The sequence below is a fragment of the Rana temporaria genome, chromosome 4, assembly GCF_905171775.1.
Source record: "Rana temporaria chromosome 4, aRanTem1.1, whole genome shotgun sequence".
In the NCBI taxonomy this organism is placed as follows: domain Eukaryota; kingdom Metazoa; phylum Chordata; class Amphibia; order Anura; family Ranidae; genus Rana; species Rana temporaria.
In genome coordinates this window covers 2,287,837-2,309,845 of record NC_053492.1, presented here as the reverse complement: position 1 = coordinate 2,309,845, position 22,009 = coordinate 2,287,837, and the positions used below count along the sequence as shown (strand labels likewise).

At 47.2% G+C, this 22,009-nt stretch overlaps 1 protein-coding gene across 1 annotated transcript in view; it reads left to right on the top strand.

Moving 5' to 3' along the window:
• The first annotated feature begins 4,988 nt into the window (after window positions 1–4,988).
• LOC120935219 (zinc finger protein 850-like) overlaps window positions 4,989–22,009 on the top strand; it is a 94,964-nt gene continuing 77,943 nt past the window's right edge. The window contains exons 1-2 of the mRNA XM_040347386.1: window positions 4,989–5,024; window positions 20,664–21,151. Of these exons, the coding sequence (XP_040203320.1) occupies window positions 4,989–5,024; window positions 20,664–21,151 (524 nt within the window). The remainder of the gene's footprint in view (window positions 5,025–20,663; window positions 21,152–22,009) is intronic.

Here is a 22,009-nt window from a genome sequence, read left to right as displayed (position 1 = left end):
CCACTAAAAATAATGAAGGAGATGAGGGGGAGGGGAGGAAGTTACATAAGGTGACCATAGATACATGGAAATTCAGCTGGTTCAGCAGGGATCGGTCACATTTCCATTCATGTGTGGTCACTGCCGGATAAAAGTCACTCAATCAGCAGCTGCAGCCAATAGATTCATCACTGATCTGTGTATTCTGAGAGCGGAGGAGCGCTGAAGGGGTTAATCTAGGTTTCCACTCTATATATGTGTGTATCATCATCTGCTGGAGATAAAAGCTGTCTCAGTGACTATGGAGGAAGAGGACGGACATGACGGGGTTTGATAAACTAAGAGTGCAGAGAGAGAGCACACAGAGGCGAATCACCAGGAACCCGAAGTGTGGAAGTTTATTGGGGGACTCGAGGTACAGGCAGCAGGAGAATTAGCCAACAGAACAAACAATAGACACAGCAATGAAGAGTGATCCTACTGTGCCCATCAGATGCTGCCAGTGTGCCCATGAATGTCTGCTACTGTGCCCATCAGATGCTGCCAGTGTGCCCATGAATTGTCACTACAGTGCCCCATCAAATGCTGCCAGTGTGCCCATGAATTGTCGCTACTGTGCCCCATCAGATGCTGCCAGCTAGTGTCAATTGCCCCTATTTGCTCACCTTTTAATATGATATGGAGATGAAATCTGACTCCTCGTCTGGTGGTGGTGGGGCAGGGCAGTCTTCAGCCAGCGCCGGCCGGTCTTCTCTTTTGGTTCCGAGTCAGACTCAGACAAGAGGACTCAGGAGGAGGCAGTGAGTCGGGCCGCTCAGGTGGGAGGAGGAGGAGCCTGCCTGGGCCCTGGAGGAGGTCAGACCATCGGAGATGTCGCGGGCGGCCCGGGCCTGAAATTCACTGCAGTGCACTGAGTGCAGGGCAGGCAGCGGGAGGTCGGGACGGACCGGGTCCAGGCTGAGCAGCCGAGGTCACTCACTGTGCTGCTGGCCTGTGCTGGGCAGTGGGCTGGAGCGGTGGAGGAGGTCGGAGGGCTCGGTCTGCGCCGCAGTAGGTGAGTGACTCACTGTCTGATGCTGAGCTGCTCTCTCTGCTGCAAGAACCGTGCCTGAAAGAGGAGAGGAGGTGGGGGTGGAGTCGGAGCCTCAGAGAGAGCGGGCACGGTGACGTCACTGGTTGCTACATGCCAAGTGGGGCGGCCTTAGAAACCAGTGATTTAGAATGATTTAATTACAGCGGCACTGCACAGTGAGTGTGGCAGGCTGGCAGGCAGTCCATGTTTGATTCCGGGATGCTCTATTGTGCCTGATTGAAGGCTCCTGGGACAAAAATTTTAATTACAGGACGATCCAGGGCAAACCGGGACACGTGGTCACCCTAGTCCTCTCCATGTGGGGACCCCGGAACTCACACACCACATTATACAGATAAACTGACTGTGTTATACATTGCATCCGGATTAGATCATAGAACATAATTAAAATATACCAATATTTCTGACCTTCATCACAGTGACTATGGAGGAAGAGGACGGACATGACGGGGTTACTGGGTGTAAATAGAAAATAAGATCTTATTACCTCCTCTGCCGCCTTTTCCAGCAACGTCTCCTCACTACTTCTTCCCGACTCACCTCTCACCCAGAACTTCCTGTCTGTACCTGACATCACTTCCTGTCTGTATTCCATAGAGACTTGCTGTCTGGGTAGAAGTGAGATCACCACCTTGTGGAACTCAGAGGAACTGCAGCCCAAAGAAACATCTCGTAGTGTGAACACGTCCTTGTGCTGTGTGTGTATGTACTGTAAATCCTTATAGATGGGTCATCTCCACTCCCACCAAGGTGGGGAGACATTTTGGCACCTTTGATTTTGCAGTCAAATTGATTGCAGATTTAGTCATGTAGAACATCTACTCAACTACTAAGAACTCAAATACAGTGGAACCTCGGTTTAAGAGTAACTTAGTTTGAGAGCGTTTTGATTTACGAGCAATTATTTTTTTAAATTCTGACTCGGTTTGCAAGTGTTGACTCGCAAGACGAGCAAAGTTAAAGCTAAATAGGGCTGCAGTACCTCATTTGGCCTGAGGTACAGGGGGGCAGGAGCCGTGCAGAGCCGAACATAGGCCTGCAGTACCTCATTTGGCCTGAAGTATGGGGGCGCATGAGCCAGGCAGGGCCAAACATTGTCCTGCAGTACCTCATTTGGCCTGAAGTACGGGGGTGCAAGAGCCGTGCCAAAGTGTCCTTGGGCCTTTTCGGCCGTTCTGAGGCTCTCTGGCATCCCCCCACCTCTGGCCGCATTCGGTATTGCATCCCATTGAAGTCAATGTGGACCAAATTATTTTCTTTTCCATTGACTTCAATGGGAAAACTCGCTTTGATATGCAAGTACTTTGGATTACAAGCATTCTCCTGGAACGGATTATGCTCGTAATCTGAGGTTCAACTGTACCTACAGAAATAACTTCTACCGGACTGCTGCTGTAACAAAGGTAAGTCTTCCCTTTATCACCTAGAAGAGCATTATGTGTCACAGCGCTGTCCTATTGTGTGTGCCGCCCATCAATTATCACAAATACACTAAAATATGTGGAGACATTCATATATAAAGTGCTAGGGGCCCCAATAATATTCTCTGCAGATCCACTGCTTCCACTTTACATCTACTTCATTCATCTTATGGTGTTTATCAATAAATTAAGTAAACTGATCCATGTGCAAATTCATCTACAACATAAAGAGCTTTGTACTCAGGATGATGTTCCCTGCAGATCCACTGCTTCCTCTTTACACCTACTTCTTTTTTATTATAATATTTGTTAAATAGAGTAAAAATCTGTGTATATTCATGTAATCATACAATATTTTGTTCTCAATATCGTGTTCTCTGCAAGTCCACCACTTCCACTTTGCATCTACTTCAATTAACTTATTTTGCTTCAAAAACAAGTCCACCGATCAATGAAAAGTTGATAAGGTGTGAAAGTTCTCGGTGCTCCAAACTGTGCCAGCTGTAGTGTAGCCACGCCTTCTTCCACCTCTTACACACGTGATGGTGAGGGCGCCCCCTTAGTAGTGTTTCCCCACTCACCAGAGCAATATGACTCCCAGATTTTCATCTACCAGAGTCACCAACATCCTTCACACTCTCCTCACCTCCGATGGATCCTCCTCGCTCACTCCTGCAAGTCTGCTGCGGTTTCTGTCAGTCTCCCTCCTAGACTCGGCTTCCTCCTCCCAACCACTGTTCCAGCAGGAGCTCCGCCTCTTCATACACACTCAGGGCTCCGCCTCTTCATACACACTCAGGAGCTCCGTCTCTTCATACACACTCAGGGGCTCCGCCTCTTCATACACACTCAGGGGCTCCGCCTCTTCATACACATTTAGGAGCTCCGCCTCTTCATACACACTCAGGAGCTCCGCCTCTTCATACACACTCAGGGCTCCACCTCTTCATACACACTCAGGGCTCCGCCTCTTCATACACCATCAGGGCTCCGCCTCTTCATACACACTCAGGAGCTCCGCCTCTTCATACACACTCAGGAGCTCCGCCTCTTCATACACACTCAGGAGCTCCGCCTCTTCATACACACTCAGAGCTCCTCCTCTTCATACACACTCAGAGTTCCGCCTCTTCATACACACTCAGAGCTCCGCCTCTTCATACACACTCAGGGCTCCGCCTCTTCATACACACTCAGGGAGGAGAGAAAGGGGAATCCCACATCATGTAATGCCTTTTATTACAAGGAAATACTAAAATCTGCACTCACTGAGGTGGGAAGCTGCCACATTTAGCATTGGTAGTCATACTGCAACTGAAGGTTCATCTTGTCTGAATACCCAATCAGTGCAGCCGTTATCTCACCCCAAACAGGGCAAATTCACTCCAAACCCAAACAAAACCAAACCAAACAAGTGATCTGTTTATTGGTCCCTTATTGGTGACCGATGGGAGAAGGATCCCCTCATATCAGTGATCAGTGAAAGAAGGACATGAAATTGTTGTTACTGAAAGACAGAAATGTATCAATTCACAGGGAACCCCTAGAATCCATTAGAGGAACCCTGGCTGATAAAGACTGGACTAGTCAGTAATATAATTCTATCCCCCTTGGTGGGAGTGGAGATGACCCATCTATAAGGATATACAGTACATACACACACACACAGCACAAGGCCGTGTTTTCACACTACGAAACGTTTCTCTGGGCTGCAATTCCTCAGATCTCCACAAGATGGTGATCTCACTTTTACCCAGGAAGTCTCTATGGAAGACAGGAAGTGATGTCAGGTACAGACAGGAAGTTCCGGGTGAGAGGTGAGTCGGGAGGAAGTAGAGAGGAGACGTTGCTGGAGGTGGCAGCAGAGGAGGTAATAAAATCTTATTTTCTATTTACACCCAGTAACCCCCGTCATGTCCGTCCTCTTCCACCATAGTCACTGTGACGTCTTTTATCTCCAGCAGATGATGATACACATATATAGTGTGGAGACCTTCATTAACCCCTTCAGGGTCATAACATTTCCCCACTTACAGGGCCGGAAAACACTCTCCATTTTGGAGATGTGTCACCTTTCTCACCAATCACCTTCTCACCTCATCAGTCTATATCAGGGGTCTCCAAACTTTCCAAACAAAGGGCCAGTTTAGACTTTAGAGGGGAGTAGAAAATGTCCAGTGGAAGTAAACAATGCCCCATTGTTGGTGTCAGTAGGAGGAACTGTGTCCCTTCATTGGTTTCGGTGGGAGGAACTGTGCCCCATTGTTCGCATCAACAAAATGAATAATGCCCCTTTGTTGATATCAATAGAAGGAATGGTGCCCCATCTTTGATGTCCGTGGGATAAAAAGTACACCATTGTTAGTGTCAGTGGATGGAATAGTGCCCCAAAGGCCAGATAAAGGCAAGCAAATGGCTACATGCAGCCCCCGGGCCACAGTTTGGAGACCGCTGGTCTATACTAAACGGTTTATACCACTTCTATTAGTGGAGGAATGGAAGTGTATGGCATTGGAAGAAATCACATCCAGGTAGATGTTGTCAGGGAAATTTGGCTGAGTGCATAATAAGCACACATTTAGTCTAATGATAAAATGCATCTTCCCCATCATTCTATTTGCCGTATATCCCCAAGTAAACAGACATCACCACAGCTTACGTTCTCAGTTCCATCGTACGACTGCCCCAGCGAGCAGTGTGCTTGGCTTTTTATTCAGAGACCTCAAAAGAAATCACAAACAGGAAGTGATGACTCCAACAGCCAATCGCTTCCTTCATGTGAAGTGACATCACAGGAAATGACCTTTCAGGAAATCCTTCCAACAAAATGAGTTAATATAAACAACCAATGAATAATGGCTAAAGGAGTCCTATGGGCATGTCTGAGCAGAGACAGAGGCCCAGATTCACAGAGAGGTGGGCGCACATTACGCCGCCATAACGCAAACGGCATACGCTACGCCGACGCAGCGCGGAGAGGCAAGCACTGCATTCAGCAAGCTATTGCTCCCAACGCTGCGTCGGCATGGCGTAGGTTTCGAAGGCGCAGGCCAGCGTAGGAGGAAGTGGGCGTGACCCATGCAAATGAAGCGTGACCCGATGCAAATGATGGGCCGAGCGCCAGACAGATACGTATCACGAACTGCGCATGCGCCGCAACGTGGACGCATCCCCCTGCGCCTGCTCACAACCACGTCAGAAAAACTGCCTAAACTACGCCAGATCACTGCGTACGGCATGAACGTAACCTACGCCCAGCCAGACACACGTCCAACGTAAAATACACCGGCTTGTGTTCCCTGGTGCAGACCTTTGCATGTCTGCTGCTGGGTTGCACCTCCTTTATGGTGAATAAGTTTACGCCGGACGTACAACTTACGCGCACCTCGTGTAGCCTGCGTGGGGCGCACGCAGGTTCATGAATCGCCGTATTTCCCTCATTTGCATGTTTGAATGGCTAATCAATGGGAGCGGCACCATGCACCCATCCTACATCGGCGGGGTGTAGCCTGGTTTTAGGCGCATCTTAGTTTGTGGGTCTGGCGCACAGATACGATGGCGCACATTTGCACTTACATCGGCGTATCTTGTTATACGTCGGCAAAAGTGCTTTGTGAATCTGGGCCATTGTGTATGCGTTACCTGGAAGCCATGTCGTTCAACTAATCAAATGCAGCCGCATGGCTAAACAAACATGAACTCCGTTTCTGACCATAACAACTCAAAGACTCCCATATTTACCGCTGGTTATGAATCCTTATTCTGCATTGTTCTATAGAACAACGCATACCCGGATTATACTACCGTTCCTGGGGATAGGAGGTTATCTGCAGGTATACTCTTCATGTCCTGACATGTGCTGATCAGACACACAGCAGAAACAAGAGCGTACATCCGCCTATAACCGATAAAGTCCTTGAGAGTAAACATATCCCCTCCAAATGAATGTCTGTGCAATGCACAGGGGCCCTTTCGCAGGCGGACATACCCCCACTCTGCAAACACCTCTCCCCAATCACAGGAAGTTTTCCACTACCAGACGGGATTCAACCAGCATCAGTCAGTTTTTTAGAGCGGGTTTCGGGAGTACTAACACTGGGTGACACTATGACAATACATAATAAATACATCTTCATTAAATTTCCACAACAATGTGAATGGTCAAGTTGGTGACAAGATACATAGCGGGTCCAACCAAAAAATGCACAGTGAGACCTATCTAGTAATAGAATTTCCACCCATTGTGGTGAGTGTCATCCATATGGGGTCACCTGGAAGTTGTCACGTGTTTATCTGTTACTAATGGCACCAGCCATTGTTTTTCAAGCAACTAATATTTGAAGGGGTCTTTTTGATAAATTGGACATTAGTTGTATTTTCTGGTGTCATTCAGTTCTTTATTCTTTTCATGTGGCAAACTGTTTAATAATCTTGATTTTCATTTTTGGCAGCGCAGTATATATACACATTTACTGGAGATCATATGACCAACACATTGCCTCCACCTCCCTCCCTGATAGAATAGAGAAATACAAAGAAGATTCTAGAAGTCACCAGAGAGATGATGGAGAAGAGGTGAGCGGTGCCGGGAATTCTGGGACATTATGCAGTAACAGACAAGGGATGTGTCTGGATGGTGACTGTATCATTGTGTGTGTCAGGTTCCTATAAGGTGTCAGGATGTCACTGTCTATTTCTCCATGGAGGAGTGGGAGTATTTAGAAGGACACAAGGATCTCTACAAGGACGTCATGATGGAGAATCAGCTGCCCCTCACATCACCGGGTAAGAGGAGACTTTATTGTAAAGGAGAGAGCAGTACGGAGGCTCCACCTAGATCCCCCATCATCTGATAAACACATAGAAACAACGTATTCAGTCAGTGTGTGTGTTTCCTACAGATGGATCCAGTAATGGGAACCCACCAGAGAGATGTCCCCGTCCTCTGTATTCCCGGGATTCCACACAGGAAGGTCACACCATCCCCCACCATCATCAGGTAGATGAGGAACAATCACTGATAGTATCATTAGGATCTGTACATTATCTGCATTGTTACCATTGATGTCATTTTTTTTCTATATTCAGAGTGGAAACGTGAGAGATTCTAAAGTTGAAGTGAAAGAAGAGATAAAAGATGATGGGGTGATGGAGGAGTCAGAGTTTCTAAAAGAACACAAAGATCTGTACCAGGACACCATGGTGGAGTCATCCAGCTACAGAAACCCACCAGAGATATGTCCCCGTCCTCTGTATTCCCGGGATTCCACACAGGAAGGTCACACCATCCCTCACCATCATCAGGTAGATGAGTGACAATTATTGGTACTGTATTTGCTGGCGTATAAGACTACCTTTTACACTTAAAAAAAATGGCCAAAAAGCAGGGGTCGTCTTATACGCCGGGTCAGCTGCTCGGCTGCCTGCTGGATGTGCGGTAATACCGCTTAGCCAATCCCGGTGAGTGATGTATTCAAATGAATACAGAGCCTGCTCAGATTGGAGTAACAACCTCTGGCAATCCGAGTGCCTACATACAGTAGCCTGCTCGGATTGGCTTTGAGAGTCAGAGAGGCATCAGCTGATGATGTTACAGCCTCTGCCAATCCAAGCAGGCTTTGTATTAATTAATAGAATACATCAGCCCTCAAAATTTCCACTCGCCTACTAGCATTTGGCGAGTGGATTTAAGCTGGGGGCGAGTGATGACAGGGCTGCATGACCAATCTCCCTCCAATCTGTGTCTACACTTAGAGTCCCGATGAGATTTGCGTCCGAAGAGGAAAGGTGCATGCTTGGGAAAAGTAGTCTGGTGAACCGCGCACAGGCAGAGCAGTACACAGGTGCTCTACTTACAATTCTCATTAAGCCATGGGACCTAACAGTATGACCTCTCTGAGCCAGCCCCCCTCCCCCGGGCCCCGACCAATGTAGCTGGAGAGCAGAAAGTAATGAGTGAGGTGGAGGATTGCAAAAATTACCACTCCGGTGCAGCGCTCACTGAAAGTTGCCCTGACATGAGAGCAGCAGCCTTCTAGTTTGTGCAGTTTTCTTCTCCTTGTGCTCTATGTAAGTTCAGCCTGAGCACTGTGAACAGACTGGTCTCAATGTGTGCTGTGCGCTGTCAGTGTGCGCTGTGCTATGGTGTCAATGGCTGTGCAGTTGTGTGGATCTCAGCGCTGGATTGTACTTCCTCCTGCTGTGCTGCAGCTCCTCTCCTCTCTGCCAGCCTGAATAAAAGGGGGAAGTGGGGACATGCAAGCGTGGAGCCGCACACACAGGCTCCTGATGATGAGATGAATGGGAGAGAGAGAGAGGATGGATGCAGAGGAGACAGCAAGAGAATGGGGAAGAGACCCAGTTCTAGTGCCCTGTCCCTCTGGTCTGCCCCCAGTGCCCTGTCCCTCTGGTCTGCCCCCAGTGCCCTGTCCCTCTGGTCTGCCCCCAGTGCCCTGTCCCTCTGGTCTGCCCCCAGTGCCCTGTCCCATTTTGTTAAAGTTGTTGTTGGTAATATTTAATTTTGTAACTTGATTCTGCATAAAACATTGTCATTCCATGAGATAATCTACGAGGGCGTGTTTACGGGTTCAATTAGGCGCAGGGCAGTGTATGAATTAGGTGGGGCAACTGGTGGCGAGTAACTCTTAAAGCCTGGCTAGTAGCTCAGGACTTGAAATTTTGAGCCCTGGAATACATCACTCGCCGTGATTGGCTCCATCTTCAGCAAGAATGCATAAAAATATGGCTCCAGAAGAAAGAAATGTGAAGCATCGGAATAGGGGTCGTCTTATACGGCGAGTAGAAGCAAAAAATTCTTAAAAAACTGCAAAATTAGGGGGTCGTCTTATACGCCGGCAAATACAGTAGTTATAAATTATACACAGATGTGTTTTTTACAATGAATATCATATCTTTCAGAGTGGAAACCTTGATGATTATAATATTGTTGTTAAAGAAGAGTATAAAGAGGAGGATGAGGAGTATGGGGTGATGGAGGAGTTATCAGAAGGACACAAGGATATGATGGAGCCGCCTAATACCAGGAACCCACCAGAGAGATGTCCCCGTCCTCTGTATTCCCGGGAAGATCACACCATCCCTCAGCATTACAAGGTTGGTGGGATGGATCATCTAGAACATGGACTCATGAAGATGATGTGTGAATGCTGAGCTTATATTTTACCAATGAAGTTTTATTTATTTTTCTTGGATTAGGGTGAAGGTCTGATAGATATAAAAGTTGAGGTTAAAGCAGAAGAAGAAGAAGAGACGTATGTGAGGGATGATCAGCAGTCTATGGAGGAGGATGGAATAACGGGGACATTTATAGAGGAGGACACTCCTACAGAGATCAGCACAGGTGGGTCATTAACACTAAATCCATTCCTCCACCCATACTGCTCACTGATTGGTCCAGAGTAGGGCGGGGACTGGGTGATATCAGCCTGTAATCCTCTGGTCACTTTCCTGAGCTGTGTTCCCCGTCCTGTATTCCTGTATTTCTCTCGGATAATCTTCCTTCTCTGTGCTCTAGACTGGATTTATGGAGATTTTGGGGTCCAGCCGGCAGCAAAATGTTGATTGTCTTCATAGACATTACTAGACCTTGGCACATGGGACATGTATCTTGGGCCTCCTTCCCATATATGAGTCTAGCATGGTCTCTGACAGACAATTCTCCCATGGTCACTTGCTCTGTTTGCTGGCTGTGCCGGGTGGAGGGATATGTCTGTATAGTCTCAGACCCAAGTCACTGAGTGCAGTCTCAGGAGATGGGAGGCAGCGGTGTGGGATCTCTGCAACTTGTCTCATGTAAACATTTAATCTTCCACTAATTACTGAATACCAATATTATGAGTCCTGACCCTTACTCTATATCATTTATATTGTACATTACATACTCCTGACCCCTGCACTATGTACTCTATGTTGTACATTACATACTCCTGACCCTTGCACTGCATACTCTATATTGTACATTACATACTCCTGACCCCTGCACTATATACTCTATGTTGTACATTACATACTCCTGACCCCTGCACTATATACTCTATGTTGTACATTACACCATTCTGATACTATATAGTCCTATCTGTTGTATCTTATACAATATGTTGTACATTACATAGTCCTGACTTCTCCTCTCTCCCCTCTACCCACTGCTACATATAAATAAGAAGGCCAGTATGGTAGCCTGAGTTTATGGGAGGAGCCCGGAGGGTATTTAAGCAGCCCACTCACACATGCTCTTTGTCGGTTCAGTGTGCGGTACTACACGTCACTGGGCCGACTCTTCCCAGCTCACCTCATGTCCGTGAGTCTGCGCATTCAATCGCATTCGACATCGCAAGCGCTTTGCGGCTTCTCCCTTCATGGTCTTCGCCGGCGGTTCCCGCTTACTTCGCAGGTAGGATTCAAACCTTTTCGTATCTTGTGCAATCTTGCAATTCGTTATGCTTCCTATCCTGCATCCCTTTTGGGAAAAAATCTGCTTCTGAGTTACTTTTGCTCATGTTTCAACATCATTCGGCTCAGGCGTAGTAATTTGTAACTTTCTTTTGCCAAACATACGATTCATTTGTAAATCCATTTGGAGATTGACATGTGTTTGTATGGGTTCTTTGGCAGATTGAGGTGGTAATTGGACTCACATGGTGCCTTGTCTGCACTTGATTAGCCTGGGGGGATGGGTGGTTGGTAGGTGTTCGGTTTCAAAGCAAGGGGTAGCACACACTCTACAACCAATTCGTATCAGATTCGTTCAATACTCCTTACTATCAATTCGTATCGGATTCATTTCATGCATTTTACAACCATTTTGTATCACATACATTGCATACTTTCTACCGTTGTCATTCATTGTTTCCCCCATGTCGTGTGTTTTAGTTCCCACAGCGGAACTTACGAATTGCTTGTACCGGCTCTTCTCTCTCATTTATTTACCAAAGTTATTGCCTGTGAGTCATGCATGGCGCCACACCACACTCTTGGGATGTGTTGCACATCCACTCCAGTCCAAAGCAAACCCAGTCGCACGTTCACTGTCCCAGGTAGGATTCGTTAGCTTGTTTGTCATGTCAAATTCGTGGCCACTCATTGTGTCACCTGTACCATATGTTTGGTTCCCGCAGTGGAGCTTACAAAGCATTGATACGCACTTCTCATGTTCTATTTTCTACACCAAACCTCGTTGTTTTGCCCCATGCACGGCATCACGCTGCACGTTCCCGACATGTTTCACTCCAGCCACAGTCCGCCGCAAACTCACTCGCATGGCCCACTGTCGCAAGTAAGATTTGTAATTACATTCTTTATGTCTTATCAATTTACTACCATTCGTTGTCTCCCATATCGTTCATTAGTGGCCCCTATGGAACCTACGATTCAAACAGGCTTTGTCCTTCTACCTTATACTGCTTGCTTAAGGTACAAACAAACCAGGTGTTTCTATCCTTTCTCAGTAACCCAATTCTTATTGATTGAGACCTTGCAACCATGCAAATCATCTCAGCAGTCTGATACCCTTGCTGAGACCCTTGCAACACATGACCCTTACAAAATGCAAAAAAAAAAAAAAAAAACGCAAAAAGGAAAAAAATATATGAAACGCAAAAAAAAAAAAAAACAATTGCCGCCACGTAATCTCAGTCCAGCAACCTGACACCTGTTGAGACCGTTGCAACGACGCAAAATTCGTCTCCACAGCCTGACACCCTTGTTGAGACCCTTGCAAACGCAATACCGTCTCAGCAGCCCCACACTCATCGAGACTCTTGCAACCACACAAAATCCTCTCAGCACCCTGACACCCTTGTTAAGACCCTTGCAACACATGACCCTTAAAAAAAAAAAAATATTATAAAAAAAAAAACGCAAAAAAAAAACACGCAAAAAATAAATAAATAAATAAATAAAACGCAAAAAGAAATAAAAGTGCAGAAAAAAATAAAAATTGCCACCACACAATCTCAGCCCCGCAACCTGACACCTGTTGAGACCGTTGCAACGACACAAAATTCGTCTCCGCAGCCTGACACCCTTGTTGAGACCCTTGCAAACGCAATACCGTTTAGCAGCCCCACACTCATGGAGACTCTTGCAAGCACACAAAATTGTCTCAGCAGCCTGACACCCTTGTTAAGACCCTTGCAAACGCAATACCGTCTCAGCAGCCCCACACTCATGGAGACTCTTGGAAAGCACGCAAAATTCGTCTCTGCAGCCTGACACCCTTGTTGAGACCCTTGCAAACGCAATACCGTCTCAGCAGCCCCACACTCATGGAGACTCTTGCAAGCACACAAAATTGTCTCAGCAGCCTGAGACCCTTGCAACACATGACCCTTACAAAACGCAAAAAAAAAATGCAAAAAAAAAAAAAAAATTGTCACCACACAATCTCGGCCCAGCAACCTGACACCTGTTGAGACCATTGCAACCATGCAAAATCGTTTCAGCAGCCTCACACCATTGTTGAGACCCTTGCAAGCGCAATACCGTCTCAGCAGCCCTACACTCGTCAAGACTCTTGCAACCACGCAATACCATCTCAGTAGCCTCACACCATTGTTGAGACCCATGCAAACGCAATACTATCTCAGCAGACCCACACTCATCGAGACCCTTGCAACCACGCAATACCATCTCAGCAGCCTTACACCATAGTTCAGACCCTTGCAAACGCAATACCGTCTCAGCAGCCCCACACTCATCGAGAACCTTGCAACCACGCAATACCGTCTCAGCAGCCTTACACCATAGTTCAGACCCTTGCAAACGCAATACCGTCTCAGCAGCCCCACACTCATCAAGGCCCTTGCAACCACGCAATACCGTCTCAGCAGCCTCACACCATAGTTCAGACCCTTGCAAACGCAATACCGTCTCAGCAGCGCCACACTCATCGAGACCCTTGCAACCACGCAATACTGTCTTGAGCAACCTCCCACTCGTCAAAGACCTTTGTGACCATGCAGTCTCGCCCCAGCAACCTGGCATTCATTGAGACCCTTGCAGCCAGACAAATCATCTTTGGCCTCATGTACACTGCTGTTGGTAAAAAAAATGGGTTCAGACGGATGTTCAGAGGCATTCGAAACGCATTTGAAACGCCAATGCCTGTAACAGCTTGTAAACACTGCCAGATGCGGTAACTCATGTTTACCAGCGTTTCATTCACAGTCGTTTTCATAAAAAAATAAAAATAAAGGGGAATATTTTCTCAGCAACTTGACACTCATTTGAGACCCTTGCTAAATGTAATATCATCTCAGCTACCTCACACCCGTCTAGACCTTTGCAACCACACAATCTCATCTCAGCAACCTGACACCCGTTCAGACCTTTGCAGCCATACAAAGTCGTGGCAACCACACAATGCCATCTCAAAACAACCTCATAGTCATCGAGACCTTTTGCAACCACGCAATATCGTCTCAGCAAACCAGACTGAGACCCTTGCAACCACGCAATGCCGTCTCAAAACAAACCTTCATACTCAAGGCCCCTGCAACCACACAATATCGTCCCAGCAACCTGACACTCACTGACACCCTTGCAACCGCACAATATTGTCTGCAATAGTATCAAACACTTTGCGGCAGGCACCTACGTGCAAACCCGAATACAAACTAAACTTGCAAACACACCTCAGTGACAAACAATCAGCCACACAAACACACAGTGGCATTCAGTTGGCCATTCATCTTCAGTGGCACGCGGGCCACTCATCTTTTCTCTGTTTTTTCCCTGCGGTTAGTTCAGGTTTTCATCCAGCACCATCGAGTGCACGTTGGCCTGCGAGTGCACGTTGGCCTGCGAGTGCATGTATATCGTCTTGTTGAGCACCTGTGTATTGTCTTGATTTTCTCACACCAATGCAAGATCCAGTCCAAGTTCTCAAACTAGACCAAGCATCAGTAGCAGACTTAGCTATGTGGGACAACTTCCCCACCTGATAGAACAGCATTTCAATCTTCATCCTGGCAGTGTCAGCCGAGCCACCAAAGGCTTTTGCAGCCATTTTTAGGCCGCCACTGGTTCTCCAAAACTTGGCCCCCAGAAATTCTCTTAAAATTTTTTACCCAGTCTTCATCACACCTCGTGCTGCACCCCATCGTGGCAGCTGCCCAGGTCTGGGACCACACTTGAACAGGACAGACACTGTTCTTCACCACAGACAATCAGGCCACAGCCGACATCATCAATTAAGGTAGATCTAAGTCACTCCCCATCACTTCCTGCGCAGGCTCGCGCAGCTGTCACTCCGTCACCAGTTAATATCTTATGTAGACCTTTTTCCAGGCAAATGCAAAAAGCAGCTGATGCGCTTTCCTATTCCAACCTTGGAATGGATGTTTTTTCCAGCAAGAGCCTGGAGCCGAACCCAAAAACTAACCCTGTCCCACCATGGACATTGCTGACGATGGACTGAAGTCACATCTCACCAACGCAATCCAACTTATTAACCACTCCTTGGCACGCAACACACTGAAGGCCCATCGCACTGCTTGGAACACTAATCGCAAATTTTTGGCCCCTTCCCCCGATGCAGCAGTTGGACACATCCTAGCCTTCATATCGTATTGCCACATGCAGCTGACCATTTCTCAATACTATCACGCCATATCTAGATGGCATCCAGCATTTCCTGTCCCTGCAGGACCCCAGTAAACCGTCAGTATTCTCGAGCCCATGCAGTCAAGTCCCTCCTACAGGGCATACAGAAGCACCAACCTGTAGTCAGTGGCAAGCGCCTACCTTTCAAGAGTCCCCTCTTTAGGGACATGTCTAAAATCCTTACTCGTTCCCTGTTAAGGGCTTTGCCCAGACTAGTCACCCGAACAGCCATCTACCAAGCCTTCTACGGTTCCCTACAACCTAGTGAATTTAGTCAGCGGCTCCGGCAGTCACACACTGCTCCGACGCCACCCGACTCGCTTTCGAACCACTACACTCTCACAGTCTGCAAACGCAACAAACCAGCCCCTGGGGTTGACATCAACCTGTTTCAGATTGACAACGCCTGACGCCCAGTGACGGTGCTCGACCCACTACTGCTCCATCTACCCAGCCAATCTGATGGTAGCTCGTTGCTACCCTTTCTAAACCAGCTCCCTGAGTGTCAGCCAGTGTGTCAAGCATGTCAGAATCCTCCTAAGTAACTTGGGCTTCAAACCCCAGTCAGTTCTCTGGACATTCTTTGGAGCAGCCTCAGTTGCCTCCCAACAGGGAGTACCAGACTACGTAATCAAGATACCAGGCTGATGGAAGTCTCCTTGTTTTGCCACATACATCCCAAATCCTCATGAAGGGATGGCACAAGCCTTTACCAAGCTGGCTCAATAAATACAAGAAATCAATATAAACTATTTCCCTATCTGAGTCTTTTGCCCCCTTTTCTTGGCATACTGACCAGACCACCAAGGCACACTTCAGGTCTATTTATGTTGTAAGTCTTGTCGCGTGTTTATGTGATCCACATCTCTCTCGGTCAGAGGGTAACGACCATAAACATAATACAGAGCCTTGAAACAGTATTCATACCCCTTGAAATTTCTCACATTTTCTCATGTTACAACCAAAAACAGAAATGTATTTTATTGGTATTTTATGTGATAGACCAACACAAAGTGGCACATGATTGTGAAGTGGAAAGAAAATGATAAAAATAAATATGTGAAAAGTCTGTGTGGGGGGCATTCGTATTTGTATTTACAGCTGCAGGTCTTTTTGGGGATGTCTCTACCAGCTTTGCACATCTAGAGAGGGACATTTCTCACCCATTCTTCTTTGTAAAATATCTCAAGCTCTGTCAGATTGAATGGAGAGCATCTGTGATCAGCAATTTTAAAGTCTTGCCACAGATTCTCAATGTGATTTAGGTCTGGACTGTGACTGGGCCATTCTAACACATGAATATGCTTTGATCTAAACCATTCCATTGTAGCTCTGGCTGTATGTTTAGGGTCGTTGTCCTGCTGCAAGGTGAACCTCCCCCCAGTCTCAAGTCTTTTGCAGACTCTAAGGCCCTGTACACACGACCGGATCTGTCCGCTGGGATTTATCCGCAGATCAGTTCCAGCGGACAGATCCGGTCGTGTGTAGGCCCGAGCGGACATTTTCCAGCGGATAAAAATCCAGCCGACGGATTTCCAGCGGATAAAAATTTCTTAGCATGCTAAGAAATCTATCCACTGGAATCCTGTCCTTCGGACTTATCCGGTCATCTGTACAGACTGCCCGATAAGTCCGCCCGATCCCCATCCCTCGCATGCGTCGAAGTGATTTTGACGCATGCGTGGAAGGATTTACCTAGCAGGGTCGCCGCGTCATCGTCGCGGCGACGGCGCGGCCACGTCACCGCGGATGTTTTCCGCTGGGATTTTGATCTGATGGTGTGTACAGCCATCAGATCAAAATCCGGAGGAGAAATGTCCGATGGAAATGGTCCGGCGGACCGTTTCCATCGGATAACCTCTCGTCTGTACAGGGCCTAACAGGTTTTCCTCTACGTTTGCCCTGCATTTGGCTCTATCCACCTTTCCTTCAACTCTGACCAGCTTACCTGTCCCTGCTGAAGAAAAGCATCCCCACCACATGATGCTGTCACCACCATGTTTCACGGTGGGGATGGTTTGTTTAGGGTGATGTGCACTGTTAGTTTTCCCCCACATATATAGCCAGCTTCAGAGAGACTTACGACGGCGTATCAGTAGATACGCCGTCGTAAGTCCGAATGAGCGCCATCGTATCTTTGTGCGCATTCTTAAAATGAGATACGCCTCACTGTTGCTACGATACGACCGACGTAAGTCTTCTACACCGTCGTATCTTATGTGCATATTTACGTTGGCCGCTAGGGGCGTGTACGTGGATTTACGCGTTGAATATGTAAATGAGCAAGATACGCCGATTCACGAACGTACGTATGCCCGTCGCAGTAAGCTACGCCGTTTACGTAAGACATACGCCGTAAGACATACGCCGGCGTAAAGATAAACCACCAAAAAGATGGCGCAGCCCATGCAAGGTATGGACGACGGAACACCTGTCGTATTTTACGTCGTTTGCGTAAGCGTACGTGAATGGGGCTGGGCGTAGGTTACGTTCACGTCGAAAGCATTGAGTATTTGCAACGTGATTCTGAGCATGCGCACGCATGCGCCGTACCAACGGCCCTCATTTACATGGGGTCACGGTTACTTTACATGTAGCACGCCCACTACCTGCCTAATTTGAATTAGGCCGGGTTACGCCGGGCCATTTGCGCTACGCCGACATAACTTAGGGAGCAAGTGCTTTGTGAATACTGGCCTTGCCTCACTATGTTACGTCGACGTACTGCAAATGGGATGCGTTACGCCGAAATAAAGATGCGCCCGTCTCTCTGAATCTGGCTAATATCGTTTTACTTTTAGGCCAAAAAGTTACATTTGGGTCTCAACTGAGCAGCTGAGCACCTTCTTCCACATGTTTGCTGTGTCCCCTCCCCCACATGGCTTCTCACAAACTGCAAACAGGTCTTCTTATGTCTTTCTTCTTGTCACTCTTCCATAAAGGGCAGATTTGTGGAGAGCACCACTAATAGTTGTCCTATGGACAGATTCTCCCCCCTGAGCTGTGCAGCTCCTCCAGAGTTACCATGGGCCTCTTGGCTGCTTCTCTGATGAATGCTCTCCTTGCCCGGCCCGGTCAGTTTAGGTGGACGGCCATGTCTTGGTAGGTTTGCAGTTGTGCCATACTCTTTCCATTTTGCGATGATGGATTGAACAGTGCTCCGTGAGATCTTCAAAGCTTGGGGGATTTTTTATAACCTAACCCTGCTTTATACTTCTCCACAACTTTATCCCTGACCTGTCTGGTATGTTCCTTGGCCTTTATGATGCTATTTGTTCACTAAGACCCCTTTCACACTGAGGAGTTTTTCAGGCGGTACAGCGCTAAAAATAGCGCTGCTATACCGCCTGAAAAACTCCTTCACTGCCTACTCAATGTGAAAGCCCGAGGGCTTTCACACTGAGGTGATGCGCTGGCGCGAGAGAAGAAAATCTCCTGTCAGCGGCATCTTTGGAGCGGTGAGAGGAGCGGCATGTATACCGCTCCTTCCCATTGAAAACAATGGGAAACCGCGGCAATGCGCCTCTATAGAGGCACATTGCAGGTGGTATTAACCCTTAATTGGCTGCTGGGGGGGTTAATGCCACACCGCTAGCGGCCGATTCCCGCTGCAATCCCGGCGGTATAACGCCGCTTTTTGTAGCAGCGTTATACCGCCACCGCGGCTCCCGCCCCAATCTGAAAGGGGCCTAAGATTCTCTAAAAAAACTCTGAGGGCTTCACAGAACAGCTGTATTTATACTGAGATTAAATTACACACAGGTGGACTCTAATTACTAATTAGGTGACTTGTGGAGGCAATTGGTTCCATTAGATTTTAGTTAGGCTGCATTCACACCTGAGCGTAGGTCGTTCGGTCGTTTTTTCCGGCATTTTTTTCCAGCGTTTTTTCGCGAGTATTCATGCTTATTTGCGCGTTTGCAAACAGCGTCCTCCAACGTTTTTGTACTTCAACTTTTTTTATTTTAGCCAATAGGAAAAATTATCATCTTTTCATCACTTGTTGGTAGATTTTTTTTTATCTTCTGCCTGGGTGAAATGTTCTATTGATTAAAGCGACAAAACGCCTGTAGCAAACGCTCGTTGTCGCGCTAGTCGCTTGAATCGAGCATTTCCATTACTTTCTATGGGAAATGGAAATGCTCAAAAACGCCCAAACCGCCCGATACGCGCGACAAAAAAGGGTCCGGAACTTGTTTGAGCTTCAGGCGTTTTGGAGTGGAGATGTGAACCATCTCCATAGGGAATAATGTATTTTTTCCCCTCTATCGTTTTTGAACGTCGCACTTCAGGCGACAAAACGCTCAGGTGTGAATGCAGCCTTAGGGGTATCAGAGTAAAGGGACTGAATACAAATACACACACACACACACACACACACACACACACACACACTTTTCACACATTTATAAAAAAAAAAAATGAAAACCATTTATAATTTTCCTTCCACTTCACAATTATGTGTCACTTTGTGTTGGTCTATTACATAAAATCCCAATAAATGACATTTACATTTTTGGTTGTAATATGAAAAAAATTGGGAAAATTTCAAGGCACTGTATGTATTCTCTTTTCTTACACCCATTCCCTACCAGCTGGACATTTTATATCTGATGATGTGATTGGAGCACAGACTTTTACATGTTGATAATAATGTGATAACATCCTCAGACTTTGGAACCTTAAACAAAAAGTGATAATGAGGGAGGAGCCAATAATCCAATGATGGTCTTCAGGATCAGTCCAGTCCTCATCTTAGTTGTTCTCCCCCCATCCTCACTCTCTGACCTCTGGTGTGGCTCAGCCCCGCTGTTATTCATGACTAAATCATGGACTAAATAAGGAAGTGCAGGACTTCTTGTGTTGGGAAGATGACAATGAGTGATAGAGGGGGAGGGGACACTTGTCCTATAATCCCCTCATCACTGTCACTCCTATAAAAGACAGTTCTCGTTGTTTCCTCACTCTCTGACTAAGGCCCATGAATAAAGAAATGATCTGGTAGGAGATCAGAGGAGCCATTTACTAGTTACCTTGAGTGGGAATTGTAAGATCCTCAGAGACAAAGCTGCCTGATGTGGGCGGAGTCCTGGTTTAGGGGAACCAATCTGCTCATGTCTAGCAATAATCTTTTTATTCCTATTTTAGTAGATGGACGGGAGATGAGGAAAACCTCAGAGGATTGTCTCACTTTGTCTCCAGACTGTAAAGTAGAAGATGAGGACATCACACAGTATAGTCCAAGAGAAAACCTGACTACCTCAAATGTCCATCCGGCACCACACAGTGTAGATGGACCATCGTATTCCTCTTATCCTGAGGAACCTCAGACTGTGCGGGATGGTGCCGGACCATCGTATTCCTCTTATCCTGAGGAACCTCAGACTGTGCGGGACGGTGCCGGACCATCGTATTCCTCTTATCCCGAGGAACCTCAGACTGTGCGGGACGGTGCCGGACCATCGTATTCCTCTTATCCTGAGGAACCTCAGACTGTGAGGGACGGTGCCATCCTTCCAACAGATATGAAGAGGCTTTCCTGTACTGAGTGCGGGAAGTGTTTCCGTTCTAAATCCAGTCTTATTGTGCATAAAAGATCTCACACAGGTGAGAAGCCGTATTTCTGTCCTGAGTGCGGGAAATGTTTTTCAGATAAATCCAATCTATACACACATCAGAGATTTCACACGGGGGAGAAGCCGTATTCCTGTTCTGTGTGCGGAAAATGTTTTCTAACAAAATCAGGTCTTGTCAAGCATCAGAGATCTCACACTGGGGAGAAGCCGTATTCCTGTCCTGAGTGCGGGAAGTGTTTCTCAGATAAATCCAATCTACATAAACATCAGAGATCTCACACGGGGGAGAAGCCATATTCCTGTCCTGAGTGCGGGAAATGTTTTTCACGGACATCCATTCTTTACACACATCAGAGATCTCACACAGGGGAGAAGCCGTATTCCTGTCCTGAGTGCGGGAAATGTTTTTCACTGAAATCCAGCCTTTACACACATCAGCGACTGCACACAGGGGAGAAACCGTTAGGTAGATTCACAAAGAGTTAGGCCGGCTTATCTACAGATAAGCCGACCTAACTCTGAATCTAAGCCGACCTATGTTTAAGTGTATTCTCAAACAGAGATACACTTAAACATATCTAAGATAGGACGGCTTGCGCCATCCTATCTTAGCTTGCAATGTTTTTGCTGACCGCTAGATGGTGCTTCCATTGCGGCCGGCGTATATTATGTAAATGAGGGGATACGCCGATTCACGAACGAACGCAAACGTACGCCGTCGTTTCCGTAAGGGATAGGCTGCTTAAAGTTAGAGCTATGCTCTAGTGGAATAACAATGTTACGTTTAAGTTTAGAGCAATAAAATCCGTCACCAAATTAGTCCCAATCAAGTCTAGGTATTTAACCTGAGAGACCCACTGAAGAGGGGTTGTCAAGACCACACCTCCTCCTGATTCCAGATGTCAGAGCAAGGGCCCGACACTACAGAGAAGCTGTCCAAAGTACACAATACCGCTTGTAGTGATGGACCCGTAAAAGGGATGTTGTTTACATCTAAGGCTGTGGTTTTATTAAGGCTGCCTATCTGAATTACCTGCCGCGGTCTCTAAAAAGAGAGGCAAAGGACTAACGGGGCTGGTTGAGCAGGCTAGATCCTCTCACTCCCTTATAGGGAGTCCCTCTGCCCCGTTGGGCTTCAAAGCGGAGCAGTTAGGGCGGGCTGTGTGGGAGGACCCCCTCACACACCCACCATTGCCACCCGGGGCATGGAGAAAGGTGTCAGATTGCCTCTGGGGGAGGCCTGCCTACTCCCAAATCCTACAGTCCGGCTCCTCTCTCGAGTACACGCACAAAATACACACAAAAAAAAAAATGGGCCG